The sequence below is a fragment of the Leptodactylus fuscus genome, chromosome 3, assembly GCF_031893055.1.
Source record: "Leptodactylus fuscus isolate aLepFus1 chromosome 3, aLepFus1.hap2, whole genome shotgun sequence".
Lineage (NCBI taxonomy): Eukaryota > Metazoa > Chordata > Amphibia > Anura > Leptodactylidae > Leptodactylus > Leptodactylus fuscus.
In genome coordinates this window covers 230,890,983-230,917,220 of record NC_134267.1, presented here as the reverse complement: position 1 = coordinate 230,917,220, position 26,238 = coordinate 230,890,983, and the positions used below count along the sequence as shown (strand labels likewise).

General features: G+C 40.3%; 1 protein-coding gene across 1 annotated transcript in view; it reads left to right on the top strand.

The window, feature by feature from the left end:
- Positions 1–26,238, top strand: part of PKHD1 (PKHD1 ciliary IPT domain containing fibrocystin/polyductin) — a 395,316-nt gene that overhangs the window by 104,191 nt on the left and 264,887 nt on the right. The window contains exon 35 of the mRNA XM_075266923.1: positions 21,529–21,688. Within this exon, the coding sequence (XP_075123024.1) occupies positions 21,529–21,688 (160 nt within the window). The remainder of the gene's footprint in view (positions 1–21,528; positions 21,689–26,238) is intronic.

The window sequence follows — 26,238 nt, the reverse complement described above, 5'->3', positions numbered from 1 at the left end:
CACTGTGCAATGGTTAAGTATCCATGTCACACAATACCAGCTAAAATAATACCACCGTACAGTGCTGAGATAATACACATATACTGTGCTAAAATAATCCTACCATGCAGTGCTAAAATAGTACTAACATACAGTGCTCAAATAATACCAACATGTGGCGCTCAAATAATACCAAAAATCTGTACTCAAATAATACCAACATCCCGTGCTCAGATAATACAACAATACTGTGCTCAGACGGTCTTAAACATTCAATCTATGACAAGGCGCTCAAAGCGCAGGGAGTGTTGTATAGTGAGGGAGTTGGTGACTGTGATATAGGAGCTTATCCCCAACACCCATGAGAGCCTGTTGTATATTGGCATATAAATGGAAACCAGGGAGGAACATACAGTGCAGATGTTATCCTTGGATGGATTCGAACCCAGGACCTCTAGACAACAGTTCTAACACTGAGCCACTTTGCAGAGCTCAAATATCATCATACAATGGTCAATTAATATTAGTATACAGTGCTCAAATAATACCACCATATTGTGCTCAAATAATGCTAACATATAGTGCTGACATAATACCAACATATAGTGCTGAAATAATAACAACCTATAATGCTCAAATAATACCAACATATCATGTTTAAATAATTTACTAACATATAGTGTTCAAATAATACCACCATACAGTGCTAAAATATTACTACCATACAGTGGGCAAATGTTACCACCATATTGTGCCCAAATAATGGTAACATATAGCGCTCAAATTATACCAACATACAGTGCTCAAATAATAGCACCATAAACGGCCCAAATATTACCACAATACGCTCCTCTGATACTAACATACAGTGCTCTAATAATGCCGCCATTCAATGCTCAAGTACTACCACAGGACAGTACTTAAATAATAGGACCACACTGTGCTGACAAACAACACCACAATACAGTGCTCTAATAATACCAATATAGAATGTATAAAGGTGAAGTGTTGCCAGGGAATGATCTATTGTTTAAATTGCTTTATGGTATTAAACACGGTTTTGAAGAATTTTTGGGTATTTTTAATTTTCCATGTTTTGACTGGTGGATTCCGTGCCTTATCTAATATATATGATAGCTGTGATCTTCAGTGTGGTGTAAGTGAGGTGATTGCTGCAAATAAATCTCCTACAGAAAACAGGAATTCTCAGCCTATTATTTGTTTTAGTGGTCAAATTCTGTACTGCAGTATTTTGAGGATTTCTGTAAGATAAAGATAATAACATGGAAATTTTTTTAAAAACCTTAAAAAATATTCTCTAAACATAAATAAAAAGCTGTATTCTCAGGATACGCCATAGGCCATCTGAAGGGAAAGGGGGAGGCAGCCCTTGAGCCTTGCACCAATCAGATGTTCAGCATTGTTGCTGGGCCTGATAGATTGTTGTAAAGTGGCCATGCAACATTACTGCAGCAATAAAGGGGCTCTATCACTGGGAAAAAAGTCATTTTTACCTAATCACACCTTTGCATAGCCTTTAGAAAGTTTATTCCACACCTACCTTCAGTATGTAGATTGCCTCAGTGGTTTCTGAATAAGTCCGTTTTTATTCATATGCTAATTAGACTGGTGCACAATACATCGTGCACACCTCTCCTGTTGTTTCCTATGAGAGCCTGCTAATGATGATCACTCAGCTTCCTGTTTGCCTCACACACATAGGAGATAATAGGAGAGAGGAGACTGCTGGGAACTTCCTGTACTGGCTGGAGGCTCATTAGCATATGAATAAAAACGGACTTATTCAGAAGCCACTGAGGCAATTTACATACTAAAGGTAAGTGTGGAATAGACTTTCTAAAGGCTATGCAAGCATGTGTTAGATAAAAATGACTTTTCCCAGTGATAGAGCCCCTTTAATTATTCTTTTCCTTAGCAGCTTCAGCTTCCCTAGTGGAGATTGTGTGTATAATACTTCAGGTGTAAAACACTTCTATACGCTCCAGCATCACAGTACTAGCCCAGAATTTATACACATAGAGTATTCCCTAGGTATGTACATTGTGCCAACCTTACATTGAGCAAACCCTTTGTAGCGCTGACATAGTGTAGAACACTGTCAGGACTCCTAGGAACCTATCTATAAAACATAGTGTAGAACACTGTCAGGGCTCCTAGGAACCTATCTATAAAACATAGTGTATAACACTGTCAGGGCTCCTAGGAATCTATCTATAATACATAGTGTATAACACTGTCAGGGCTCCTAGGAACCTATCTATAAAACATAGTGTATAACACTGTCAGGGCTCCTAGGAATCTATCTATAAAACATAGTGTATAACACTGTCAGGGCTCCTAGGAACCTATCTATAAAACATAGTGTAGAATACTCTTAGGGCTCCTAGGAACCTATCTATAAAACATAGTGTAGAATACTGTCAGGGCTCCTTGGAACCTATCTATAAAACATAGTGTAGAACACTGTCAGGGCTCCGAGGAACCTATCTATAAAACATAGTGTAGAATACTGTCAGGGCTCTTAGGAACCTATCTATAAAACATAGTGTAGAATACTGTCAGGGCTCCTTGGAACCTATCTATAAAACATAGTGTAGAATACTGTCAGGACTCCTAGGAACCTATCTATAAACCATAGTGTAGAATACTGTCAGGGCTCCTAGGAACCTATCTATAAAACATAGTGTAGAACACTGTCAGGACTCCTAGGAACCTATCTATAAAACATAGTGTAGAATACTGTCAGGGCTCCTAGGAACCTATCTATAAAACATAGTGTATAACACTGTCAGGGCTCCTAGGAACCTATCTATAAAACATAGTGTATAACACTGTCAGGGCTCCTAGGAATCTATCTATAAAACATAGTGTATAACACTGTCAGGGCTCCTAGGAACCTATCTATAAAACAGTGTAGAATACTGTCAGGACTCCTAGGAACCTATCTATAAAACATAGTGTAGAATACTGTCAGGGCTCCTAGGAACCTATCTATAAAACATAGTGTAGAATACTGTCAGGGCTCCTTGGAACCTATCTATAAAACATAGTGTAGAACACTGTCAGGGCTCCTAGGAACCTATCTATAAACCATAGTGTAGAATACTGTCAGGGCTCCTAGGAACCTATCTATAAAACATAGTGTAGAACACTGTCAGGACTCCTAGGAACCTATCTATAAAACATAGTGTAGAATACTGTCAGGGCTCCTAGGAACCTATCTATAAAACATAGTGTATAACACTGTCAGGGCTCCTAGGAACCTATCTATAAAACATAGTGTATAACACTGTCAGGGCTCCTAGGAACCTATCTATAAAACATAGTGTAGAATACTGTCAGGGCTCCTAGGAACCTATCTATAAAACATAGTGTAGAATACTGTCAGGGCTCCTTGGAACCTATCTATAAAACATAGTGTAGAACACTGTCAGGGCTCCTAGGAACCTATCTATAAACCATAGTGTAGAATACTGTCAGGGCTCCTAGGAACCTATCTATAAAACATAGTGTAGAACACTGTCAGGACTCCTAGGAACCTATCTATAAAACATAGTGTAGAATACTGTCAGGGCTCCTAGGAACCTATCTATAAAACATAGTGTATAACACTGTCAGGGCTCCTAGGAACCTATCTATAAAACATAGTGTATAACACTGTCAGGGCTCCTAGGAACCTATCTATAAAACATAGTGTAGAATACTGTCAGGGCCCCTTGGAACCTATCTATAAAACATAGTGTAGAACACTGTCAGGGCTCCGAGGAACCTATTTATAAAACATAGTGTAGAATACTGTCAGGGCTCTTAGGAACCTATCTATAAAACATAGTGTAGAATACTGTCAGGGCTCCTTGGAACCTATCTATAAAACATAGTGTAGAATACTGTCAGGACTCCTAGGAACCTATCTATAAACCATAGTGTAGAATACTGTCAGGGCTCCTAGGAACCTATCTATAAAACATAGTGTAGAACACTGTCAGGACTCCTAGGAACCTATCTATAAAACATAGTGTAGAATACTGTCAGGGCTCCTAGGAACCTATCTATAAAACATAGTGTATAACACTGTCAGGGCTCCTAGGAACCTATCTATAAAACATAGTGTATAACACTGTCAGGGCTCCTAGGAATCTATCTATAAAACATAGTGTATAACACTGTCAGGGCTCCTAGGAACCTATCTATAAAACAGTGTAGAATACTGTCAGGACTCCTAGGAACCTATCTATAAACCATAGTGTAGAATACTGTCAGGGCTCCTAGGAACCTATCTATAAAACATAGTGTAGAACACTGTCAGGACTCCTAGGAACCTATCTATAAAACATAGTGTAGAATACTGTCAGGGCTCCTAGGAACCTATCTATAAAACATAGTGTATAACACTGTCAGGGCTCCTAGGAACCTATCTATAAAACATAGTGTATAACACTGTCAGGGCTCCTAGGAATCTATCTATAAAACATAGTGTAGAATACTGTCAGGACTCCTAGGAACCTATCTATAAAACATAGTGTAGAATACTGTCAGGGCTCCTAGGAACCTATCTATAAAACATAGTGTAGAATACTGTCAGGGCTCCTTGGAACCTATCTATAAAACATAGTGTAGAACACTGTCAGGGCTCCTAGGAACCTATCTATAAAACATAGTGTATAACACTGTCAGGGCTCCTAGGAACCTATCTATAAAACATAGTGTAGAATACTGTCAGGGCCCCTTGGAACCTATCTATAAAACATAGTGTAGAACACTGTCAGGGCTCCGAGGAACCTATTTATAAAACATAGTGTAGAATACTGTCAGGGCTCTTAGGAACCTATCTATAAAACATAGTGTAGAATACTGTCAGGGCTCCTTGGAACCTATCTATAAAACATAGTGTAGAATACTGTCAGGACTCCTAGGAACCTATCTATAAAACATAGTGTAGAACACTGTCAGGGCTCCTAGGAACCTATCTATAAACCATAGTGTAGAATACTGTCAGGGCTCCTAGGAACCTATCTATAAAACATAGTGTAGAACACTGTCAGGACTCCTAGGAACCTACCTATAAAACATAGTGTAGAATACTGTCAGGGCTCCTAGGAACCTATCTATAAAACATAGTGTATAACACTGTCAGAGCTCCTAGGAACCTATCTATAAAACATAGTGTATAACACTGTCAGGGCTCCTAGGAATCTATCTATAAAACATAGTGTATAACACTGTCAGGGTTCCTAGGAACCTATCTATAAAACATAGTGTAGAATACTGTCAGGACTCCTAGGAACCTATCTATAAAACATAGTGTAGAATACTGTCAGGGCTCCTAGGAACCTATCTATAAAACATAGTGTAGAATACTGTCAGGGCTCCTTGGAACCTATCTATAAAACATAGTGTAGAACACTGTCAGGGCTCCTTGGAACCTATCTATAAAACATAGTGTAGAATACTGTCAGGGCTCCTTGGAACCTATCTATAAACCATAGTGTAGAATACTGTCAGGGCTCCTAGGAACCTATCTATAAAACATAGTGTAGAACACTGTCAGGACTCCTAGGAACCTATCTATAAAACATAGTGTAGAATAATATCAGGGCTCCTAGGAACCTATCTATAAAACATAGTGTATGACACTGTCAGGGCTCCTAGGAACCTATCTATAAAACATAAGGTAGAATACTCTCAGGGCTCCTAGGAACTTATCTATAAAACATAGTGTAGAACACTGTCAGGACTCCTAGGAACCTATCTATAAAACATAGTGTAGAATACTGTCAGGGCTCCTAGGAACCTATCTATAAAACATAGTGTATAACACTGTCAGGGCTCCTAGGAACCTATCTATAAAACATAGTGTATAACACTGTCATGGCTCCTAGGAATCTATCTATAAAACATAGTGTATAACACTGTCAGGGCTCCTAGGAACCTATCTATAAAACATAGTGTAGAATACTGTCAGGACTCCTAGGAACCTATCTATAAAACATAGTGTAGAATACTGTCAGGGCTCCTAGGAACCTATCTATAAAACATAGTGTAGAATACTGTCAGGGCTCCTTGGAACCTATCTATAAAACATAGTGTAGAACACTGTCAGGGCTCCTAGGAACCTATCTATAAAACATAGTGTATAACACTGTCAGGGCTCCTAGGAACCTATCTATAAAACATAGTGTAGAATACTCTTAGGGCTCCTAGGAACCTATCTATAAAACATAGTGTAGAATACTGTCAGGGCCCCTTGGAACCTATCTATAAAACATAGTGTAGAACACTGTCAGGGCTCCGAGGAACCTATTTATAAAACATAGTGTAGAATACTGTCAGGGCTCTTAGGAACCTATCTATAAAACATAGTGTAGAATACTGTCAGGGCTCCTTGGAACCTATCTATAAAACATAGTGTAGAATACTGTCAGGACTCCTAGGAACCTATCTATAAAACATAGTGTAGAACACTGTCAGGGCTCCTAGGAACCTATCTATAAACCATAGTGTAGAATACTGTCAGTGCTCCTTGGAACCTATCTATAAAACATAGTGTAGAACACTGTCAGGACTCCTAGGAACCTATCTATAAAACAGTGTAGAATACTGTCAGGGCTCCTAGGAACCTATCTATAAAACATAGTGTATAACACTGTCAGGGCTCCTAGGAACCTATCTATAAAACATAGTGTATAACACTGTCAGGGCTCCTAGGAATCTATCTATAAAACATAGTGTATAACACTGTCAGGGCTCCTAGGAACCTATCTATAAAACATAGTGTAGAGTACTGTCAGGACTCCTAGGAACCTATCTATAAAACATAGTGTATGACACTGTCAGGGCTCCTAGGAACCTATCTATAAAACATAAGGTAGAATACTCTCAGGGCTCCTAGGAACTTATCTATAAAACATAGTGTAGAACACTGTCAGGACTCCTAGGAACCTATCTATAAAACATAGTGTAGAATACTGTCAGGGCTCCTAGGAACCTATCTATAAAACATAGTGTATAACACTGTCAGGGCTCCTAGGAACCTATCTATAAAACATAGTGTATAACACTGTCAGGGCTCCTAGGAATCTATCTATAAAACATAGTGTATAACACTGTCAGGGCTCCTAGGAACCTATCTATTAAACATAGTGTAGAATACTGTCAGGACTCCTAGGAACCTATCTATAAAACATAGTGTAGAATACTGTCAGGGCTCCTAGGAACCTATCTATAAAACATAGTTTAGAATACTGTCAGGGCTCCTTGGAACCTATCTATAAAACATAGTGTAGAACACTGTCAGGGCTCACTGTCAGGGCTCCTAGGAACCTATCTATAAAACAGTGTAGAATACTCTTAGGGCTCCTAGGAACCTATCTATAAAACATAGTGTAGAATACTGTCAGGGCTCCTTGGAACCTATCTATAAAACATAGTGTAGAACACTGTCAGGGCTCCGAGGAACCTATCTATAAAACATAGTGTAGAATACTGTCAGGGCTCTTAGGAACCTATCTATAAAACATAGTGTAGAATACTGTCAGGGCTCCTTGGAACCTATCTATAAAACATAGTGTAGAATACTGTCAGGACTCCTAGGAACCTATCTATAAAACATAGTGTAGAACACTGTCAGGGCTCCTAGGAACCTATCTATAAACCATAGTGTAGAATACTGTCAGGGCTCCTAGGAACCTATCTATAAAACATAGTGTAGAACACTGTCAGGACTCCTAGGAACCTATCTATAAAACATAGTGTAGAATACTGTCAGGGCTTCTAGGAACCTATCTATAAAACATAGTGTATAACACTGTCAGGGCTCCTAGGAACCTATCTATAAAACAGAGTGTATAACACTGTCAGGGCTCCTAGGAATCTATCTATAAAACATAGTGTATAACACTGTCAGGGCTCCTAGGAACCTATCTATAAAACATAGTGTCGAATACTGTCAGGACTCCTAGGAACCTATCTATAAAACATAGTGTAGAATACTGTCAGGGCTCCTAGGAACCTATCTATAAAACATAGTGTAGAATACTGTCAGGGCTCCTTGGAACCTATCTATAAAACATAGTGTAGAACACTGTCAGGGCTCCTAGGAACCTATCTATAAAACATAGTGTAGAACACTGTCAGGACTCCTAGGAACCTATCTATAAACCATAGTGTAGAATACTGTCAGGGCTCCTAGGAACCTATCTATAAAACATAGTGTAGAACACTGTCAGGACTCCTAGGAACCTATCTATAAAACATAGTGTAGAATACTCTCAGGGCTCCTAGGAACCTATCTATAAAACATAGTGTATGACACTGTCAGGGCTCCTAGGAACCTATCTATAAAACATAAGGTAGAATACTCTCAGGGCTCCTAGGAACTTATCTATAAAACATAGTGTATAACACTGTCAGGGTTCCTAGGAACTAGAGATGAGCGAACACTGTTCGGATCAGCTGATCCGAACAGCATGCTCCCATAGAAATGAATGGAAGCACCTGTGACGCCGGCCGGCCGCCGGCAAAGTCAGCGTCACAGGTGCTTCCATTTATTTCTATGGGAGCGTGCTGTTCGGATTGGCTGATCCGAACAGTGTTTGCTCATCTCTACTAGGAACCTATCTATAAAACATAGAGTAGAATACTGTCAGGGCTCCTTGGAACCTATCTATAAAACATAGTATAGAATACTGTCAGGGCTCCTAGGAACCTATCTATAAAACATAGTGTAGAATACTGTCAGGGCTCCTAGGATGCTATTTACGGCATGGCTAGTTTGAACATAACAGTGACATTTTTCACATTTTCCTTCTCTACCTTCCAAAATTCATAAATGTGATGAGTTATTCTTTCATTCTGCACCATTTAACATTACATATAATGTTTTTATTAGCTTGTATTACCCTTTTTTGGGGGGAGGGAGGTTCCCAACTCAGTCATTATTTTCTTTAAATTGGTTTATTCGGCATTAACTCTGCATTAAAAATCATATGGCAACTTGGTTCGGCCTCATTACATTTAAGGCGCTACCAATACCATATTTCTATTTGCTTCATAGTTTTATTGTTTTTTACAATTTTTGATTTTCGAAAATGACGCTTTTCCTTGAGTCTTTGTATTCTGACAACCACAACTGTACAACTGTATTAGTCATTAACTGACTGAGATACATCAGGGCACTTTATTTGCAGGGCTAGTTGTAGTTATTTTTGATACCAATGTTTGCTATTTGTGACTTTTTGGTTATTTTTTATTGCTTTTTGTTTTGTTTTCATTCATTTGCGCATTGTGGTATTTTTGTTTTTTACCGCATTCACTGTATGGAATAGTTAACAGTATTTTTATATACTGTTGACGTATATACACATGGGGTACGTACCATGTTTGTTTATTTTATTTTGTTTACATTATGTGTTTTATTATTTTTTATTTGTTCATTTTAAAAGTTTTCAACTTCTTTTTTTTTTTTCATTTTTTTTCCTGTTCTACAAGGGGAACTGAAACTCTGATCCCGAGTGCAATATACTGGAATACATCATATTTCAGTCCATTGCACTTAGGCTCCCTATGTGCAATGGGAAAGGCAGTCAGACATTGCAAGACATATTGGGAGAAGGGGTAGTCTTGACCCTAGAACACCCAGTTGCCATGATTATAAATTGCTCACTGAACCTATGGGGTTAGGCCATTAAAGTTGGAGTATGTTCTGACCCCAGGGGCTAGTCCCGGGTCTTGGCTGTGTGTACTACACTCCAAAAATGACCCTTCTAGGGGAAAGGAAATTATATTGCAAAAAGCAATGGTTTCTGACAAAAATTAGTCTGTTTCGATGACTTGTAAGTGCAACAGGCTTGTTAGTTGAGAGACAAATGTGTAGCTGTGAGCTTAGTTGAAAAGTGATGAAGAATTGGTGTTACAAAAAAGAAAGCCATCAAAAATTATCCCTTTATGGGAACAGAATTCCACTCAAATATTACATTGGTATTGGAAGAAGCAATGGTGGAGTTGTTTTCTTCTGAAACAAATGTGAAGAAATAGTTGTGGCACTATGTCAGTGAGCCTGCCATAGGAAAAGTGAGAAACCATTGACTTTATAAAAAATCCACTAAAAATGATCCCTTTATGGGAGCAAATGCAGCAACAATGAGAGGCAATTTCACGATTTGATGAAAAATTGTGACACAATATCAGTGTTCCTGGGATGCCAGCTGCAAAAGCCAGAATATATGAGATGGAATGGATTCTATGACCGTGAAAACAACACTTGACAGGCAGAAAAGAACCTGGATTATCGTGCTGGTTATCTCTGTATGGGGAGCACATGTAACAACAACATTGCATTGGCAGAGGGGCAGTTTACAGAATTTCAAGACAAACTTGGGGTGCACGATCAGCACGCCTGTCCAGTCTGGAAGCTGAGAATAGCTGGAATATCTTCTGAAATGGAAAGAATTCCATGACCCTAAAAATGACACTTAGGAGGCAGAAAAGAACCTGGACTATCCTTTCTGTTATCCCTGTATGGGAGCACATGCCACATCTAGTGGCAATGTACAGAATTTCAAGAAAAATTGTGAAACACCATAAGCATTCCTGCTAGTAGTTATATTCTTGTACATAGGAGCAGTATTATAGTAGTTATATTCTTGTACATAGGGGCAGTATTATAGTAGTTATATTCTTGTACATAGGAGTAGTATTATAGTAGTTATATTCTTGTACATAGGGGCAGTATTATAGTAGTTATATTCTTGTACATAGGAGTAGTATTATAGTAGTTATATTCTTGTACATAGGGGCAGTATTATAGTAGTTATATTCTTGTACATAGGAGTAGTATTATAGTAGTTATATTCTTGTACATAGGAGTAGTATTATAGTAGTTATACAGTATTCTTGTACATAGGGGCAGTATTATAGTAGTTATATTCTTGTACATAGGAGTAGTATTATAGTAGTTATATTCTTGTACATAGGGGTAGTATTATAGTAGTTATATTCTTGTACATAGGAGTAGTATTATAGTAGTTATATTCTTGTACATAGGAGCAGTATTATAGTAGCTATTTTCTTGTACATAGGAGGTAGTATTATAGTAGTTATATTCTTGTACATAGGGGCAGTATTATAGTAGTTATATTCTTGTACATAGGAGCAGTATTATAGTAGCTATTTTCTTGTACATAGGAGCAGTATTATAGTAGTTATATTCTTGTACATAGGGGCAGTATTATAGTAGTTATATTCTTGTACATAGGAGTAGTATTATAGTGGTTATATTCTTGTACATAGGAGTAGTATTATAGTAGTTATACTCTTGTACATAGGGAGCAGTATTATAGTAGTTATATTCTAGTACATAGGAGCAGTATTATAGTAGCTATTTTCTTGTACATAGGAGCAGTATTATAGTACTTATATTCTTGTACATAGGAGTAGTATTATAGTAGTTATATTCTTGTACATAGGAGTAGTATTATAGTAGTTATATTCTTGTACATAGGAGCAGTATTATAGTACTTATATTCTTGTACATAGGAGTAGTATTATAGTAGTTATATTCTTGTACATAGGAGTAGTATTATAGTAGTTATATTCTTGTACATAGGAGCAGTATTATAGTATTTATATTCTTGTACATAGTAGTATTATAGTAGTTATATTCTTGTACATAGTAGTATTATACAAAAAATACACTTAGCATAGGTCAAAGAGCTCACCAGTCTTCATGAGGAAAAACGCCGGTGCACGTCCCATCCCCCGGACATCCTGGGGTGATATAAAGTAAACTTGCAAGAAAAAAAGTACGGTCTGTGCTCTGGAGTCCTTTCATATGTTTAAAACATAACTTTTATTCCGCCAGTTTGTTAAAAACAACACATGCAAACAGATACAAAGTGTAGAAAAATGTCAGAAAAACAGCACAACGTGGTTAAAAAAAGTCGGTCATGGCTGACGCGTTTCGGGATGTAAGCTCGATCCCTTTTTCAAAGCATAATGGATGTACCCAGTAGTAGTAGTGTAGTTGTATTATAGTAGTTATATTCTTGTACATAGGAGCAGTATTATAGTAGTTATATTCTTGTACATAGGAGAAGTATTATAGTAGTTATATTCTTGTACATAGGAGAAGTATTATAGTAGTTATATTCTTGTACATAGGAGAAGTATTATAGTAGTTATATTCTTGTACATAGGAGTAGTATTACAGTAGTTATATTCTTGTACATAGGAGTAGTATTATAGTAGTTATATTCTTGTACATAGGAGTAGTATTACAGTAGTTATATTCTTGTACATAGGAGCAGTATTATAGTAGTTATATTCTTGTACATAGGAGAAGTATTATAGTAGTTATATTCTTGTACATAGGAGCAGTATTATAGTAGTTATATTCTTGTACATAGGAGCAGTATTATAGTAGTTATATTCTTGTACATAGGAGAAGTATTATAGTAGTTATATTCTTGTACATAGGAGTAGTATTATAGTAGTTATATTCTTGTACATAGGAGTAGTATTATAGTAGATATATTCTTGTACATAGGAGCAGTATTATAGTAGTTATATTCTTGTACATAGGCAGTAGTATTATAGTAGTTATATTCTTGTACATAGGGGTAGTATAACAGTAGTTATATTCTTGTACATAGGAGTAGTATTATAGTAGTTATATTCTTGTACGTAGGAGCAGTATTATAGTAGTTATATTCTTGTACATAAGAGTAGTATTATAGTAGTTATATTCTTGTACATAGGAGGTAGTATTATAGTAGTTATATTCTTGTACATAGGGGGCAGTATTGTAGTAGTTATATTCTTGTACATAGGAATAGAATTATAGTAGTTATATTCTTGTACATAGGAGCAGTATTATAGTAGATATATTCTTGTACATAGGAGCAGTATTATAGTAGTTATATTCTTGTACATAGGAGTAGTATAACAGTAGTTATATTCTTGTACATAGGAGCAGTATTATAGTAGTTATATTCTTGTACATAGGAGTAGTATTATAGTAGTTATAGTCTTGTACATAGGAGCAGTATTATAGTAGATATATTCTTGTACATAGGAGTAGTATTATAGTAGTTATATTCTTGTACATAGGAGTAGTATTATAGTAGTTATATTCTTGTACATAGGAGCAGTATTATAGTAGTTATAGTCTTGTACATAGGAGTAGTATTATAGTAGTTATATTCTTGTACATAAGAGTAGTATTATAGTAGTTATATTCTTGTACATAGGAGGTAGTATTATAGTAGTTATATTCTTGTACATAGGGGCAGTATTATAGTAGTTATATTCTTGTACATAGGAGGTAGTATTATAGTAGTTATATTCTTGTACATAGGGGGCAGTATTGTAGTAGTTATATTCTTGTACATAGGAATAGAATTATAGTAGTTATATTCTTGTACATAGGAGCAGTATTATAGTAGATATATTCTTGTACATAGGAGCAGTATTATAGTAGTTATATTCTTGTACATAGGAGTAGTATAACAGTAGTTATATTCTTGTACATAGGAGTAGTATTATAGTAGGTATATTCTTGTACATAGGAGGTAGTATTATAGTAGGTATATTCTTGTACATAGGAGGTAGTATTATAGTAGATATATTCTTGTACATAGGGGCAGTATTATAGTAGATATATTCTTGTATATAGGAGCAGTATTATAGTAGTTATATTCTTGTACATAGTAGCAGTATTATAGTCGTTATATTCTTGTACATAGGAGCAGTATTATAGTACTTACGTCCTTGTACTGTAGATGGTGTACAATATTGTCTATTACTAATATTACAGAAGCAACCTGTAGCCAACACTCTGGTAACTTGGTGTACTAGTAACTCTTGCACCTCCTCACTACGATTATTCTTCATCTCATTCCCGCAGATAATGTAGCAGTTGATTCGTTCAGTCATTTACATAACACTGTATTATCTTATAGTAAATATCCAGAAATGCAGACAATGAAGAAAAACAACAAAACTGCGATTTTTCGTGGCTATAAGTGATGCCACTACCTACCTAATTGCTTCTTTATTAGGAAAGTGTCTTGTTTCCCTGAGAGCAGAATGTAATTACCTTTTGTTTATCCTGTATCTCTCTTTCTGCCCTCCAGGACGTAATTATTTTCATTGTTGTAAGAAGATGGTGGCCGAACATTAGCAATAATTAGAGCAGATGGCGGGGAGGAAAAAATACTCGTGCCGAGCGTTTTGTTATAAAAATAAAAAGGGCTTCTATAGCCGTGTATTGCATTACTCTTCAACTTCGAGGGTGGAGTGGGGTGCGAATGGGGGGGGGGGGGGGGTCTTCCGTGTGTTTTTCAAGGGGCTATGGAGAATTCACACCGTGCTGTTCATCATGGAGATGAAGTGTTTAGAGTCACGGGTCTCTAACATGGGGAAATAATACACTACATTCCATCACGTGAAATGTTAACCTTGTCATACCGCCGGCTGGGCCGGGAACACTTGCTTTTTGTTTGATGGTTAAATGGCAATCTGTCAACGCTCTCCGCCGCGCTGCCTGAGTGTCAATGCAGCGGCCTCCATGTTGTCGCCCATATGACAACTTATTACACAAGTCATATCAGCTAGGCATGAAGGAAATCTTTAGTAGTTTTCCTTCAAGGTGTTAAAGGGATATTCTTAAAGGCATTTCTGTGACGGTGATATTGATGGTGTATCCTAGGGTGCCAATTCCTGACCCGTCCGACAATTAGATGCCTAAAGGGTCTGTGTTTGCTGTGCTATACATGAGGCTGAGCTGCTTTAACTTGCAATACCAGGCATGGCCACAACCAAACATATGGCACTGTGCCAGTTGTAAAATTAAAGGGGATATCTCACAATAATAAATTACACACAGTATAATTACTGGGACCCCCACTGGGTACTATGTCCCTTGTTTCATTGAAGCAACTGTTCAGATGCTGAAGTCTCAGGAACTCCGGGGACTAGGGTTGAGCAATCGGGATCAGAAAAGATCGGATTCTGATTGGCGATTGAGTAAATTTCACGATCGCGATCTGAATTCCGATCCCAATCTTTTCCGGCGGGATCGAGGTCAGAGGTTATCTCAAGATTAGCTCAACTCTATTCATGTATATATCATGAATAGGGTTGAGCGATTCGGATTGGAAAAGATCAGATCCCGATCAGCGATGGAGCAAATTTCACGATTGCGATTGGGATCAGCTGAAAAATGATCGGAAATTGGATTTTAAAACCCGATCCTGAAATCTCAAGATCGGCTCAACCCCACTGGGAACCTGAGGTTCCCAAGGGGCCTATGGCCTTCCAAATCTCTCCTCGACTACAACAAATGTATTCCACAGAAGTGCCCTGTGGTGGGTCATACTGTACAATTTTATATATAAACATACACATGAATGCAACTAGTCTTCCCATAAGCAAGGGGGCGGCATTGTATTGTGGTGGGTGCATGCCTATCATGCCCCCTCCTGTCCTCATGGTCATGACTAGGGTTGAGCTGATCTTGAGATTTCAGGATCGTTTTTAAAATCCGATTTCTGATCATTTTCCATTCGAACCCAATCCCAATTCCGATCCCAATGCACGTCAATGGGATTTTTTAAATAATTGAAGATCGGATTTTAAAAACGATCCTATTCACTACACAGCATGGAGTCCAAAAATTGAAGCCTCCACGCTGTGTAGTGATTAAAAAAAAAAATACTCTGGCTACTTAGACCCCCCCTGTTGTCCACTTACCTGCACAGATGGCTGTCGCTGGTCCGGTCCCCGCTGTTCTCTCTCTTGTTCTCGCCTCGCTGCCCCTGGCTCCCAGTGTTACAGACCTAGGAAGAAGGTGGGGCTTGTGGATTAGGAGAGTGTGGGCGGGTACAGGGCGGGGAGACGTGAGTGCTCCCCTCCCAGTACCCGCCCACACTCTCCTAAGGCACAAGCCCCGCCTTCTTCCTAGGTCAGTAACACTAACCTGGGAGACGGGGGCAGCGAGGTGAGAACAGGGGGACTGGACCAGCGGCAGCGCTTCTGTGCAGGTAAGTGTTGTGCCCGGTTCACATATGCTGATGTGATCTGTCCGTAAGTTTCCGCATGAGGACCCCTACGGATGGAACACAAGCGCAACTGCAAGCACTGTGCAGTTCAAGCACACGGACTTCATTATGGTCTATGGGGCCCATGCGCTTGAACTGCACAGCGCTTTCAGTTGCACTTGTGTTCCGTCCGTAGGGGTCCTCATGCGGACTCTTAAGGACTCTTAAGGGGGGTTAAGCAGCCGGACACCAGCACAGGCTGTGTGCCGGCTGCATCCATTCATTCCTATGGGACCTAGCTAACATTGTTAGCTTTTCCCACATTGCTTTGCTACTACCTTGATCCCGCCTAAAAAGATCGGGATCGGAATTCCGATCGCGATCGTGAAATTTACTCGATCGCCAATCAGAATCCAATCGCTCAGCCCTAGTCATGACCCTATCCCTGGGTGTTTGGTGTATGTGTTATATGTACAATGTATAAACCAACGTGACATTTCGAATGGATTGAGAATGAGCATCAATCTGCTCAGAAAACATTACCCTGATCAGGGGCCACAACCTTCATATAAACATACATACTTGTCTTGTCTTAGCCCAGCATGCATGTTTATTCAGTGGGGTAGAAGGGGCTAGATACCTCGGTGGTCTTCTAGCACATGGTGAAGTCCAATATTTACAACAATGGAGAGAATTTCTTGAGATTGGCATAGATTTTCTGTAGTTATTGTAGAGTTATATTAAATTTGTCAGGTTGAGCCCACCCTGTCCCATTTTACCCACTTTCATAAATAGTAGAGAATGGGGGCAAAAAGAGGGAAGTGACCCATGTTTGGAGAAAAAAAAGACTGTGCCGCAAAGATGTGCAATTATTCCCATCTATTCCAGTTTTTTAATGTAGAGGTTTTCAGGTTTCCGTTCGTGGAGTCTGCTTGGGACCTCCCAAACAGAAACCTATATGCATTAAAAAGTGGTAACTTTCAGGGTCTCCAATTATTGAAAAGACCCCGGAGTATAATAATTGTTCATGGGTGTTCATTATGGGGCATAATGGTGTGTGTAGGGGCCACTATGGCACATAATAGAGCGCGCAGGAATGCGGTGGAGGTCCGTCGGTCGAGGTCTTTGGTGTAAGTCAGGAGGGGGGGGCATGAAAAAAGTTCGCAAAAGCGACAATAGACAACTGACAACCACCTCTGGTCCAGCAGATAACTCGGACCTCATGGAATTCTGGACCAATAGTCCAGAACAGTGGAAGGAGCTGGCCCAGTTTGCCATGGAATTTTTATCTTGGATCCATGAGGATTTTCACACACCTTCGGCCATTGGATAATGGCATTTCCGTCTCCCCGTATTATATTCCATTTGCTGTACTGCTGATGCTACTTCTAAACAGCCGGACATCATTTTTTGTGGCTTGTCCATCACATTGTTCCATACTGTACTGCTACTCATGTTGCCACAGCTTCCACCATTGCCACCACTCAGCCATACATGTCCTGCGGCTTGGTCCGTCATATTATACTTCACCACAAGGTGAAGGCCTAAGGCCAGGTTCACATGGCATAGCGCCCCCTTTCCTAGCCCCCACACAGCATAACACCCCATTTACACACAATATAACCAATGGGGCATAATACTGTGTGCAGGGGTCACTATGGGGCATAATACTGTGTGCAGGGGGCCACCATGGGGTATAATAGTGTGTACAGGGGTCACTATGGGGTATAATACTGTGTGCAGGGGTCACTATGGGGCATAATACTGTGTGCAGGGGTCACTATGGGGCATAATATTGTGTACAGGGGCCAGTATGGGGCATAATAGTGTGTGCAGGGGCCACTATGGGGCATAATAGTGTGTACAGGGGTCACTATGGGGCATAGAACTGTGTGTAGGGGCCACTATGGGGCATAATACTGTGTGCAGGGGCCACTATGGGGGATAATAGTGTGTGCAGGGGACACTATGGGGGATAATACTGTGTGCAGGAGTAACTATGGGGGATAATACTGTGTGCAGGGGCCACTATGGGGCATAATAGTGTGTGCAGGGGCCACTATGGGACATAATACTGTGTGCAGGGGCCACTATGGGGCATAATACTGTGTGCAGGGGCCACTATGGGGCATAATAGTGTGTGCAGGGGCCACTATGGGACATAATACTGTGTGCAGGGGCCACTATGGGGCATAATAGTGTGTACAGGGGCCACTATGGGGCATAATAGTGTGTGCAGGGGCCACTATGGAGCATAATACAGTGCGCAGGAATGTGGTGGGGGGGATTTGGTTGGGGGTCTTCGTACGCCACCGCCCCAGAGTATAATAGGTGGAGGCCCAGGGGAGATGAAAAAAAACAAACATTTATACTTACCTTCTCTTACTTTTTTAAGACCTCCTCGCGGTGCTACCCTGGTGATGTCATGTGCCTGGTGTTGCCGATAAGGCCTGTGATTGGGTCTTAGTCGTCACATGGGCACACCGAGGATTATGACATCAGTGTACGTGCCCTTGTCACCGCCAACACACAATCACTGGCCTCGGCGATGACCCAGGGCAAATAACACCACCAGGAGACCAAGAGAGAGTGTCGGACACCACTAGTCCCAAAAGAGGTGAGTATGAAGAGACCCCAGAGTATAATAATTTCACTTTGGTTTTATCTGAACTTATTGGACCTAAAACTAATTAAGGAACCACGAACAAATTTTGGGAGGTTTGCCCATCTCTAGTAACTACTAATACCCCAACCACTGTCATCCTTGTAAAGACCATACACCACAGAGAGCAGAGAACGGCACTCACCTCCACTGCCTCTAGAGGTCGCTGTACTGCATAACTGAGAGACCGCAGTAGGGTAATCGCACTCATAACAGGGGTATTCCATGGCTGTTCCAGTTCCTTGATATTGATGATCTATCCTGAGGGGTCTGACACTTGGGACCCCACTGATCAACCGCATTTGTGTTAGTGCCGTGACCCCTTCTCTCTTTACATCCAACACCTTCTGTTGTACAGTGTCTATGCAATGTAAGTGCAGCCTCGTCCTATAGAAGTGAATAGGATGTAATCACATTGCACGGTCGCTATAATACAGAAGGTGTGCATTGTAAATAGTGAAAGGGTCACGGCACTGACACCAGCACTATGGTCCCTTCAAACAGCTGATCAATGGGTTTCCTATTTATCGGACCCCCACTAATCTCTTAATGGTGACCTATATTGAGGGTAGATCATTAATATTATCTGGAATAAGGGATTATTAAATTGTAAGGACCCCCCAAACGGACACAGTGCACCGTTTTACATATATAGTGGGCTCTGCGCTCCTACTCATCGTATTCTTGATAGCAGCAGATGTGGGTTCATATACAGTCCTATGAAAAAGTTTGGGCACCCCTATTAATCTTAATTTTTAGCTCTAAATATTTTGGTGTTTGCAGCAGCCATTTCAGTTTGATATATCTAATAACTGATGGACACAGTAATATTTCTGGATTGAAATGAGGTTTATTGTACTAACAGAAAATGTGCAATATGCATTAAACCAAAATTTGACCAGTGCAAAAGTATGGGCACCTCAACAGAAAAGTGACATTAATATTTAGTACATCCTCCTTTTGCAAAGATAACAGCCTCTAGTCGCTTCCTGTAGCTTTTAATCAGTTCCTGGATCCTGGATGAAGGTATTTTGGACCATTTCTTTCTACAAAACAATTCAAGTTCAGTTAAGTTAGATGGTCGCCGAGCATGGACAGCCCACTTCACATCATCCCACAGATGTTCAATGATATTCAGGTCTGGGGACTGGGATGGCCATTTCAGAACATTGTAATTGTTCCTCTGCATGAATGCCTGAGGATTTGGAGCAGTGTTTTGGATCATTGTCTTGCTGAAATATTCATCCCCGGCGTAACTTCAACTTCGTCACTGATTCTTGAACATTATTCTCATGAATCTGCTGATACTGAGTGGAATCCATGCGACCCTCAACTTTAACAAGATTCCCGGTGCCGGCATTGGCCACACAGCCCCAAAGCATGATGGAACCTCCACCAAATTCTACAGTGGGTAGCATGTGTTTTTCTTGGAATGCTGTTTTTTTTGGACACCATGCATAACGCCTTTTGTATGACCAAACAACTCAATCTTTGTTTCATCAGTCCACAGGACCTTCTTCCAAAATGAAGCTGGCTTGTCCAAATGTGCTTTTTCATACCTCAGGCAACTCTATTTGTGGCGTACGTGCAGAAACGGCTTCTTTCTCATCACTCTCCCATACAGCTTCTATTTGTGCAAAGTGCGCTGTATAGTTGACCGATGCACAGTGACACCATCTGCAGCAAGATGATGCTGCAGCTCTTTGGAGGTGGTCTGTGGATTGTCCTTGACTCTTCTCACCATTCTTCTTCTCTGCCTTTCTGATATTTTTCTTGGCCTGCCACTTCTGGGCTTAACAAGAACTGTCCCTGTGGTCTTCCATTTCCTTACTATGTTCCTCATAGTGGAAGCTGACAGGTTATATCTCTGAGACAACTTTTTGTATCCTTCCCCTGAACAACTATGTTGAACAATCTTTGTTTTCAGATCATTTGAGAGCGGGCTGTCCATGCTCGGCGACCATCAAACTTAACTGAATTTGAATTGTTTTGTAAAGAGGAATGGTCCAAAATACCTTCATCCAGGATCCAGGAACTGATTAAAAGCTACAGGAAGCGACTAGAGGCTGTTATCTTTGCAAAAGGAGGATCTACTAAATATTAATGTCACTTTTCTGTTGAGGTGCCCATACTTTTGCATCGGTCAAATTTTGGTTTAATGCATATTGCGCATTTTCTGTTAGTACAATAAACCTCATTTCAATCCTGAAATATTACTGTGTCCATCAGTTATTAGATATATCAAACTGAAATGGCTGTTGCAAACACCAAAATATTTAGAACTAAAAATGATTAAGATTAATAGGGGTGCCCAAACTTTTTCATAGGACTGTAGCTCTGTCCCATTGAAGTCTATGGGATACTGGTGCAGCACCCAAGGATATACCATAGGGAATGGGTAGGGGCACCCTTTGCACTGGAGACCATAGGACCATGCTGTAGAGATCATAATTAGGGTAGATCTTGAGATTTCAGGATTGATTTTAAAATCCGATTAGATTCAGACGATCCCGATAGTGAAATCTGCTCGATCGCCGATCGGGATCCGATCTTTCCCGTTCCCGATCGCTCAACCCTAATTGTATATTATATATACAATAGGCTTGAGCCGATCTTGAGATTCCAAAATCCAGTTTTCGATCATTTTCCAGCCGATCCCGATCATGAAAGTTGCTTGGGATCCGATCTTTCCCGATCCCGATCGCTCAATCCTAATCATAATGTATTTTCAGTGGCTGTAGACTAAATTTCTTTTCACACCGGTCAGACCCTTGAAATGAGGAGTCCATTTTCTACAGTCTCTGATATATCCTCCGTGTTTTCTTCTTCCAGGGCAGCAATATCTCCTTTCACGTCTGCAGCCTGTGGTCGAGGAATTCTTCTTGGCCTTCTGGTCATCCACCACTAGATGGCGACAACGTCACGGTAGAGCGAGGTCGGACGCTGCTCTTGGATGACGCCACCAGTCTTCTCAACCTGCTTCATATCAAAGGTTTTTTTTCCCTGTATTTCTTGGCTTTTAGAAGGAACCTTTTGAGGCTGGGTGTACTGATCCTATTCGGAGGATTTTCACAAGATACGGCTGCGGTTCCATCACGAGATAGCTCGCCCCGTTTCTGAATAATATTGGTTTGAGGTGACTGATAATACTCCCACGCCGCAGATTAGAAATTCACTTTCTCAGCTTGAAAAATAAGATTATTTGCCCTAAAAGTAAATAATTTAGTCACGATGCAAATGGCATTAAGGAATGGAAGGTGAGGAGTGACGGGCGCCATCACCAGACATCACTCCTTTATGGGGGATACCTGCTCCGCCACTTCACCCCTTCTTGTACCACAACCTATATGTGCAGGTATCACCTGTCACCAGCAGGGGGCAGAGATATGGCCAGCTCTTTAACCCTTTACATGCTGTACATGTATGGCCCCCATGCTCCTTCTCTCTTGTGTAGAGGCTCGTTGGGCCAGAATCGCTGTAGCCCACATGAGGCTAGAGAGCAACCCTGGGCATCAGACATCACCGATGGACATAGTTATTACGGTTCCTCCATGACAGGGATGTCCTCAGCCCCCATAACAGCGACATTCACACTTCCCCATAATAGTGACTTCCCCAGTGCCCAAATAAAAGTGACATCAATAGTTCCCCATAACAGTGATGTCTACAGTCCCTCCATTGTGCCCTCATAGTAGTTTCAGCCTCTGTCCCCCCATATCAGTGTCAGTCTCTGTGCCCACATAGCAGTGTCAGTCTCTGTTCCCTCCATAGCAGTGTCAGTCTCTGTGCCCTGATAGCAGTGTCAGTCTCTGTCCCCCCATAGCAGAGTCAGTCTCTGTGCCCACATAGCAGTGTCAGTCTCTGTCCCTCCATAGCAGTGTCAGTCTCTGTCCCTCCATAGCAGTGTCAGTCTCTGTGCCCACATAGCAGTGTCAGTCTCTGTTCCCCCCATAGCAGTGTCAGTCTCTGTGCCCTGATAGCAGCGTCAGTCTTTTTCCCTCTATAGCAGTGTCAGTCTCTATCCCCCCATGGTAGTGCCAGTCGGTGTGCCCTCATAGCAGTGTCAGTCTCTGCCCATCTATAGTAGTGTCAGTCTCTGTCCCTCCATAGTAGTTAATAGTGATTTCCCCAGTGCCCAAATAAAAGTGACATCAAAAGTTCCCCATAACCGTGATGTCTACAGTCCCTCCATTGCGCCCTCATAGTAGTTTTAGTCTCTGTCCCCCCATAGCAGTGTCAGTCTCTGTCCCTCCATAGCAGTGTCAGTCTCTGTGCCCCGATAGCAGTGTCAGTCTCTGTCCCCCCATAGCAGTGTCAGTCTCTGTCCCCCCATAGCAGTGTCAGTCTCTGTCCCTCCATAGCAGTGTCAGTCTCTGTGCCCCGATAGCAGTGTCAGTCTCTGTCCCCCCATAGCAGTGTCATTCTCTGTCCCTCCATAGTAGTGTCAGTCTCTGTCCCCCCATAGCAGTGTCAGTCTCTGTCCCCCCATAGTAGTGTCAGTCTCTGTCCCCCCATAGCAGTGTCATTCTCTGTCCCTCCATAGTAGTGTCAGTCTCTGTCCCTCCATAGCAGTGTCAGTCTCTGTCCCTCCATAGCAGTGCCAGTCTCTGTCCCTCCATAGCAGTGTCAGTCTCTGTCCCTCCATAGCAGTGCCAGTCTCTGTCCCTCCATAGCAGTGCCAGTCTCTGTCCCTCCATAGCAGTGTCAGTCTCTGTCCCTCCATAGCAGTGTCAGTCTCTGTCCCTCCGTAGCAGTGTCAGTCTCTGTCCCCCCATAGCAGTGTCAGTCTCTGTCCCCCCATAGCAGTGTCAGTCTCTGTCCCCCCATAGCAGTGTCATTCTCTGTCCCTCCATAGTAGTGTCAGTCTCTGTCCCTCCATAGCAGTGTCAGTCTCTGTCCCTCCATAGCAGTGCCAGTCTCTGTCCCTCCATAGCAGTGTCAGTCTCTGTCCCTCCATAGCAGTGCCAGTCTCTGTCCCTCCATAGCAGTGCCAGTCTCTGTCCCTCCATAGCAGTGTCAGTCTCTGTCCCTCCATAGCAGTGTCAGTCTCTGTCCCTCCGTAGCAGTGTCAGTCTCTGTCCCCCCATAGCAGTGTCAGTCTCTGTCCCCCCATAGCAGTGTCAGTCTCTGTCCCCCCATAGCAGTGTCAGTCTCTGTCCCTCCATAGCATTGCCAGTCTCTGTCCCTCCATAGCAGTGTCAGTCTCTGTCCCTCCATAGCAGTGCCAGTCTCTGTCCCTCCATAGCAGTGTCAGTCTCTGTCCCTCCATAGCAGTGTCAGTCTCTGTCCCTCCATAGCAGTGTCAGTCTCTGTCTCTCCATAGCAGTTTCAGTCTCTGTGCTTATATAGTAGTGTCAGTCTCTGTGCCCCTATAGCAGTGTCAGTCTCTGTCCCTCCATAGCAGTGTCAGTCTCTGTCCCCCCGTAGCAGTGTCAGTCTCTGTCTCTCCATAGCAGTTTCAGTCTCTGTGCTTATATAGTAGTGTCAGTCTCTGTGCCCCTATAGCAGTGTCAGTCTCTGCACCTCCATAGCAGTCTCTGTGTCCCAATAGCAGTGTCACTCTCTTTTGCCTCACCTTCATATCACCTATCACCTCATAATAGTCATCTAGTCATAGTCATTGGGATGTATGACCTGTACAGTGACAGTGGGTGCATCAGCTGCTATTACCTCAGGGGGCGCCATAGCAAAGGATTTCTAACACCACAGATCTTTAGTTGTTATTTAGTCATTGTGTGGAGATATTATATGACCACTGCATGGTTGGTGATATTATCAGAATAATGTATGGTGATACTATTGAGGCACTGTGTGGTAGTATTATTTAAGCCCAGTATGCTGATATTATTGGGTCATTGTATGGTGGTAATATTTCCTCACTTGGGGTTGTATTATGTATTTACTGTATAGTTATATTATATAGGCATTGTATGGTGATAGTATTGGGACACTATATGATGATTGTATTTTCACACTGGATGGTGGTGTTTTTCATTATATTGTGATATTATTTGAGCACTATATGGTGGTGTTATATAGTCAAAGGAGAATCGTCAGAAGTTTTTTTATATGGAAGTGGAAAATGAATAACTTCTCGCTTGCTCCTGTCCTCATGGATACACTTTAGTGACCAACCTGGAACACATTCTGTAGAACATTAAATCTAGAACTCACTGTCTAATGACTCAAATCTAATCTCAAAACAGAGCAATTGTTTCAAGTCTAAAATTGCAAAACAAAAGTGTAAATTCCAAAAGTTATATCAAGATGGATAGATAGATAGATAGATAGATAGATAGATAGGAGATAGATAGATAATAAATAGATAGATAGATAGATAGATAGATAGATAGGAGATAGATAGATAGATAGATAGATAGATAGATAGATAGATAGGAGATAGATAGATAGATAGATAGATAGATAGATAGATAATAGATAGGAGAAAGAAAGAAAGAAAGATAGATAGATAGATAGATAGATAGATAGATAGATAGATAGGAGATAGATAGATAGATAGATAGATAGATAGGAGATAGATAGATAGATAGATAGATAGATAGATAGATAGATAGGAGAAAGATAGATAGATAGATAGATAGATAGATAGATAGGAGATAGATAGATAGATAGATAGATAGATAGATAGATAGATAGGAGAAAGATAGATAGATAGATAGATAGATAGATAGATAGGAGATAGATAGATAGATAGATAGATAGATAGGAGAAAGATAGATAGATAGATAGATAGATAGATAGATAGATAGATAGGAGATAGATAGATAGATAGATAGATAGATAGATAGATGATAGATAGATGATAGATAGATAGATAGATAGATAGATAGATAGATAGATAGGAGATAGATAGATAGATAGATAGATAGATAGGAGATAGATGATAGATAGATAGATAGATAGATAGATAGATAGATAGATAGATAGATAGATAGGAGAAAGATAGATAGATAGATAGATAGATAGGAGATAGATAGATGATAGATAGATAGATAGATAGATAGATAGATAGATAGGAGATAGATAGATAGATAGATAGATAGGAGAAAGATAGATAGATAGATAGATAGATAGATAGGAGAAAGATAGATAGATAGAAGATAGATAGATAGATAGATAGATAGATAATAAATAAATAGATAGATAGATAGATAGATAGATAGATAGATAGATAGATAGATAGGAGATAGATGATAGATAGATAGATAGATAGATAGGAGAAAGATAGATAGATAGATAGATAGATAGATAGGAGATAGATAGATGATAGATAGATAGATAGATAGATAGATAGGAGATAGATAGATAGATAGATAGATAGATAGATAGATAGATAGGAGAAAGATAGATAGATAGATAGATAGATAGATAGGAGAAAGATAGATAGATAGAAGATAGATAGATAGATAGATAGATAGATAGATAGATAGATAGATAATAAATAAATAGATAGATAGATAGATAGATAGATAGATAGATAGATGATAGATAGATAGATAGATAGATAGATAGATAGATTTG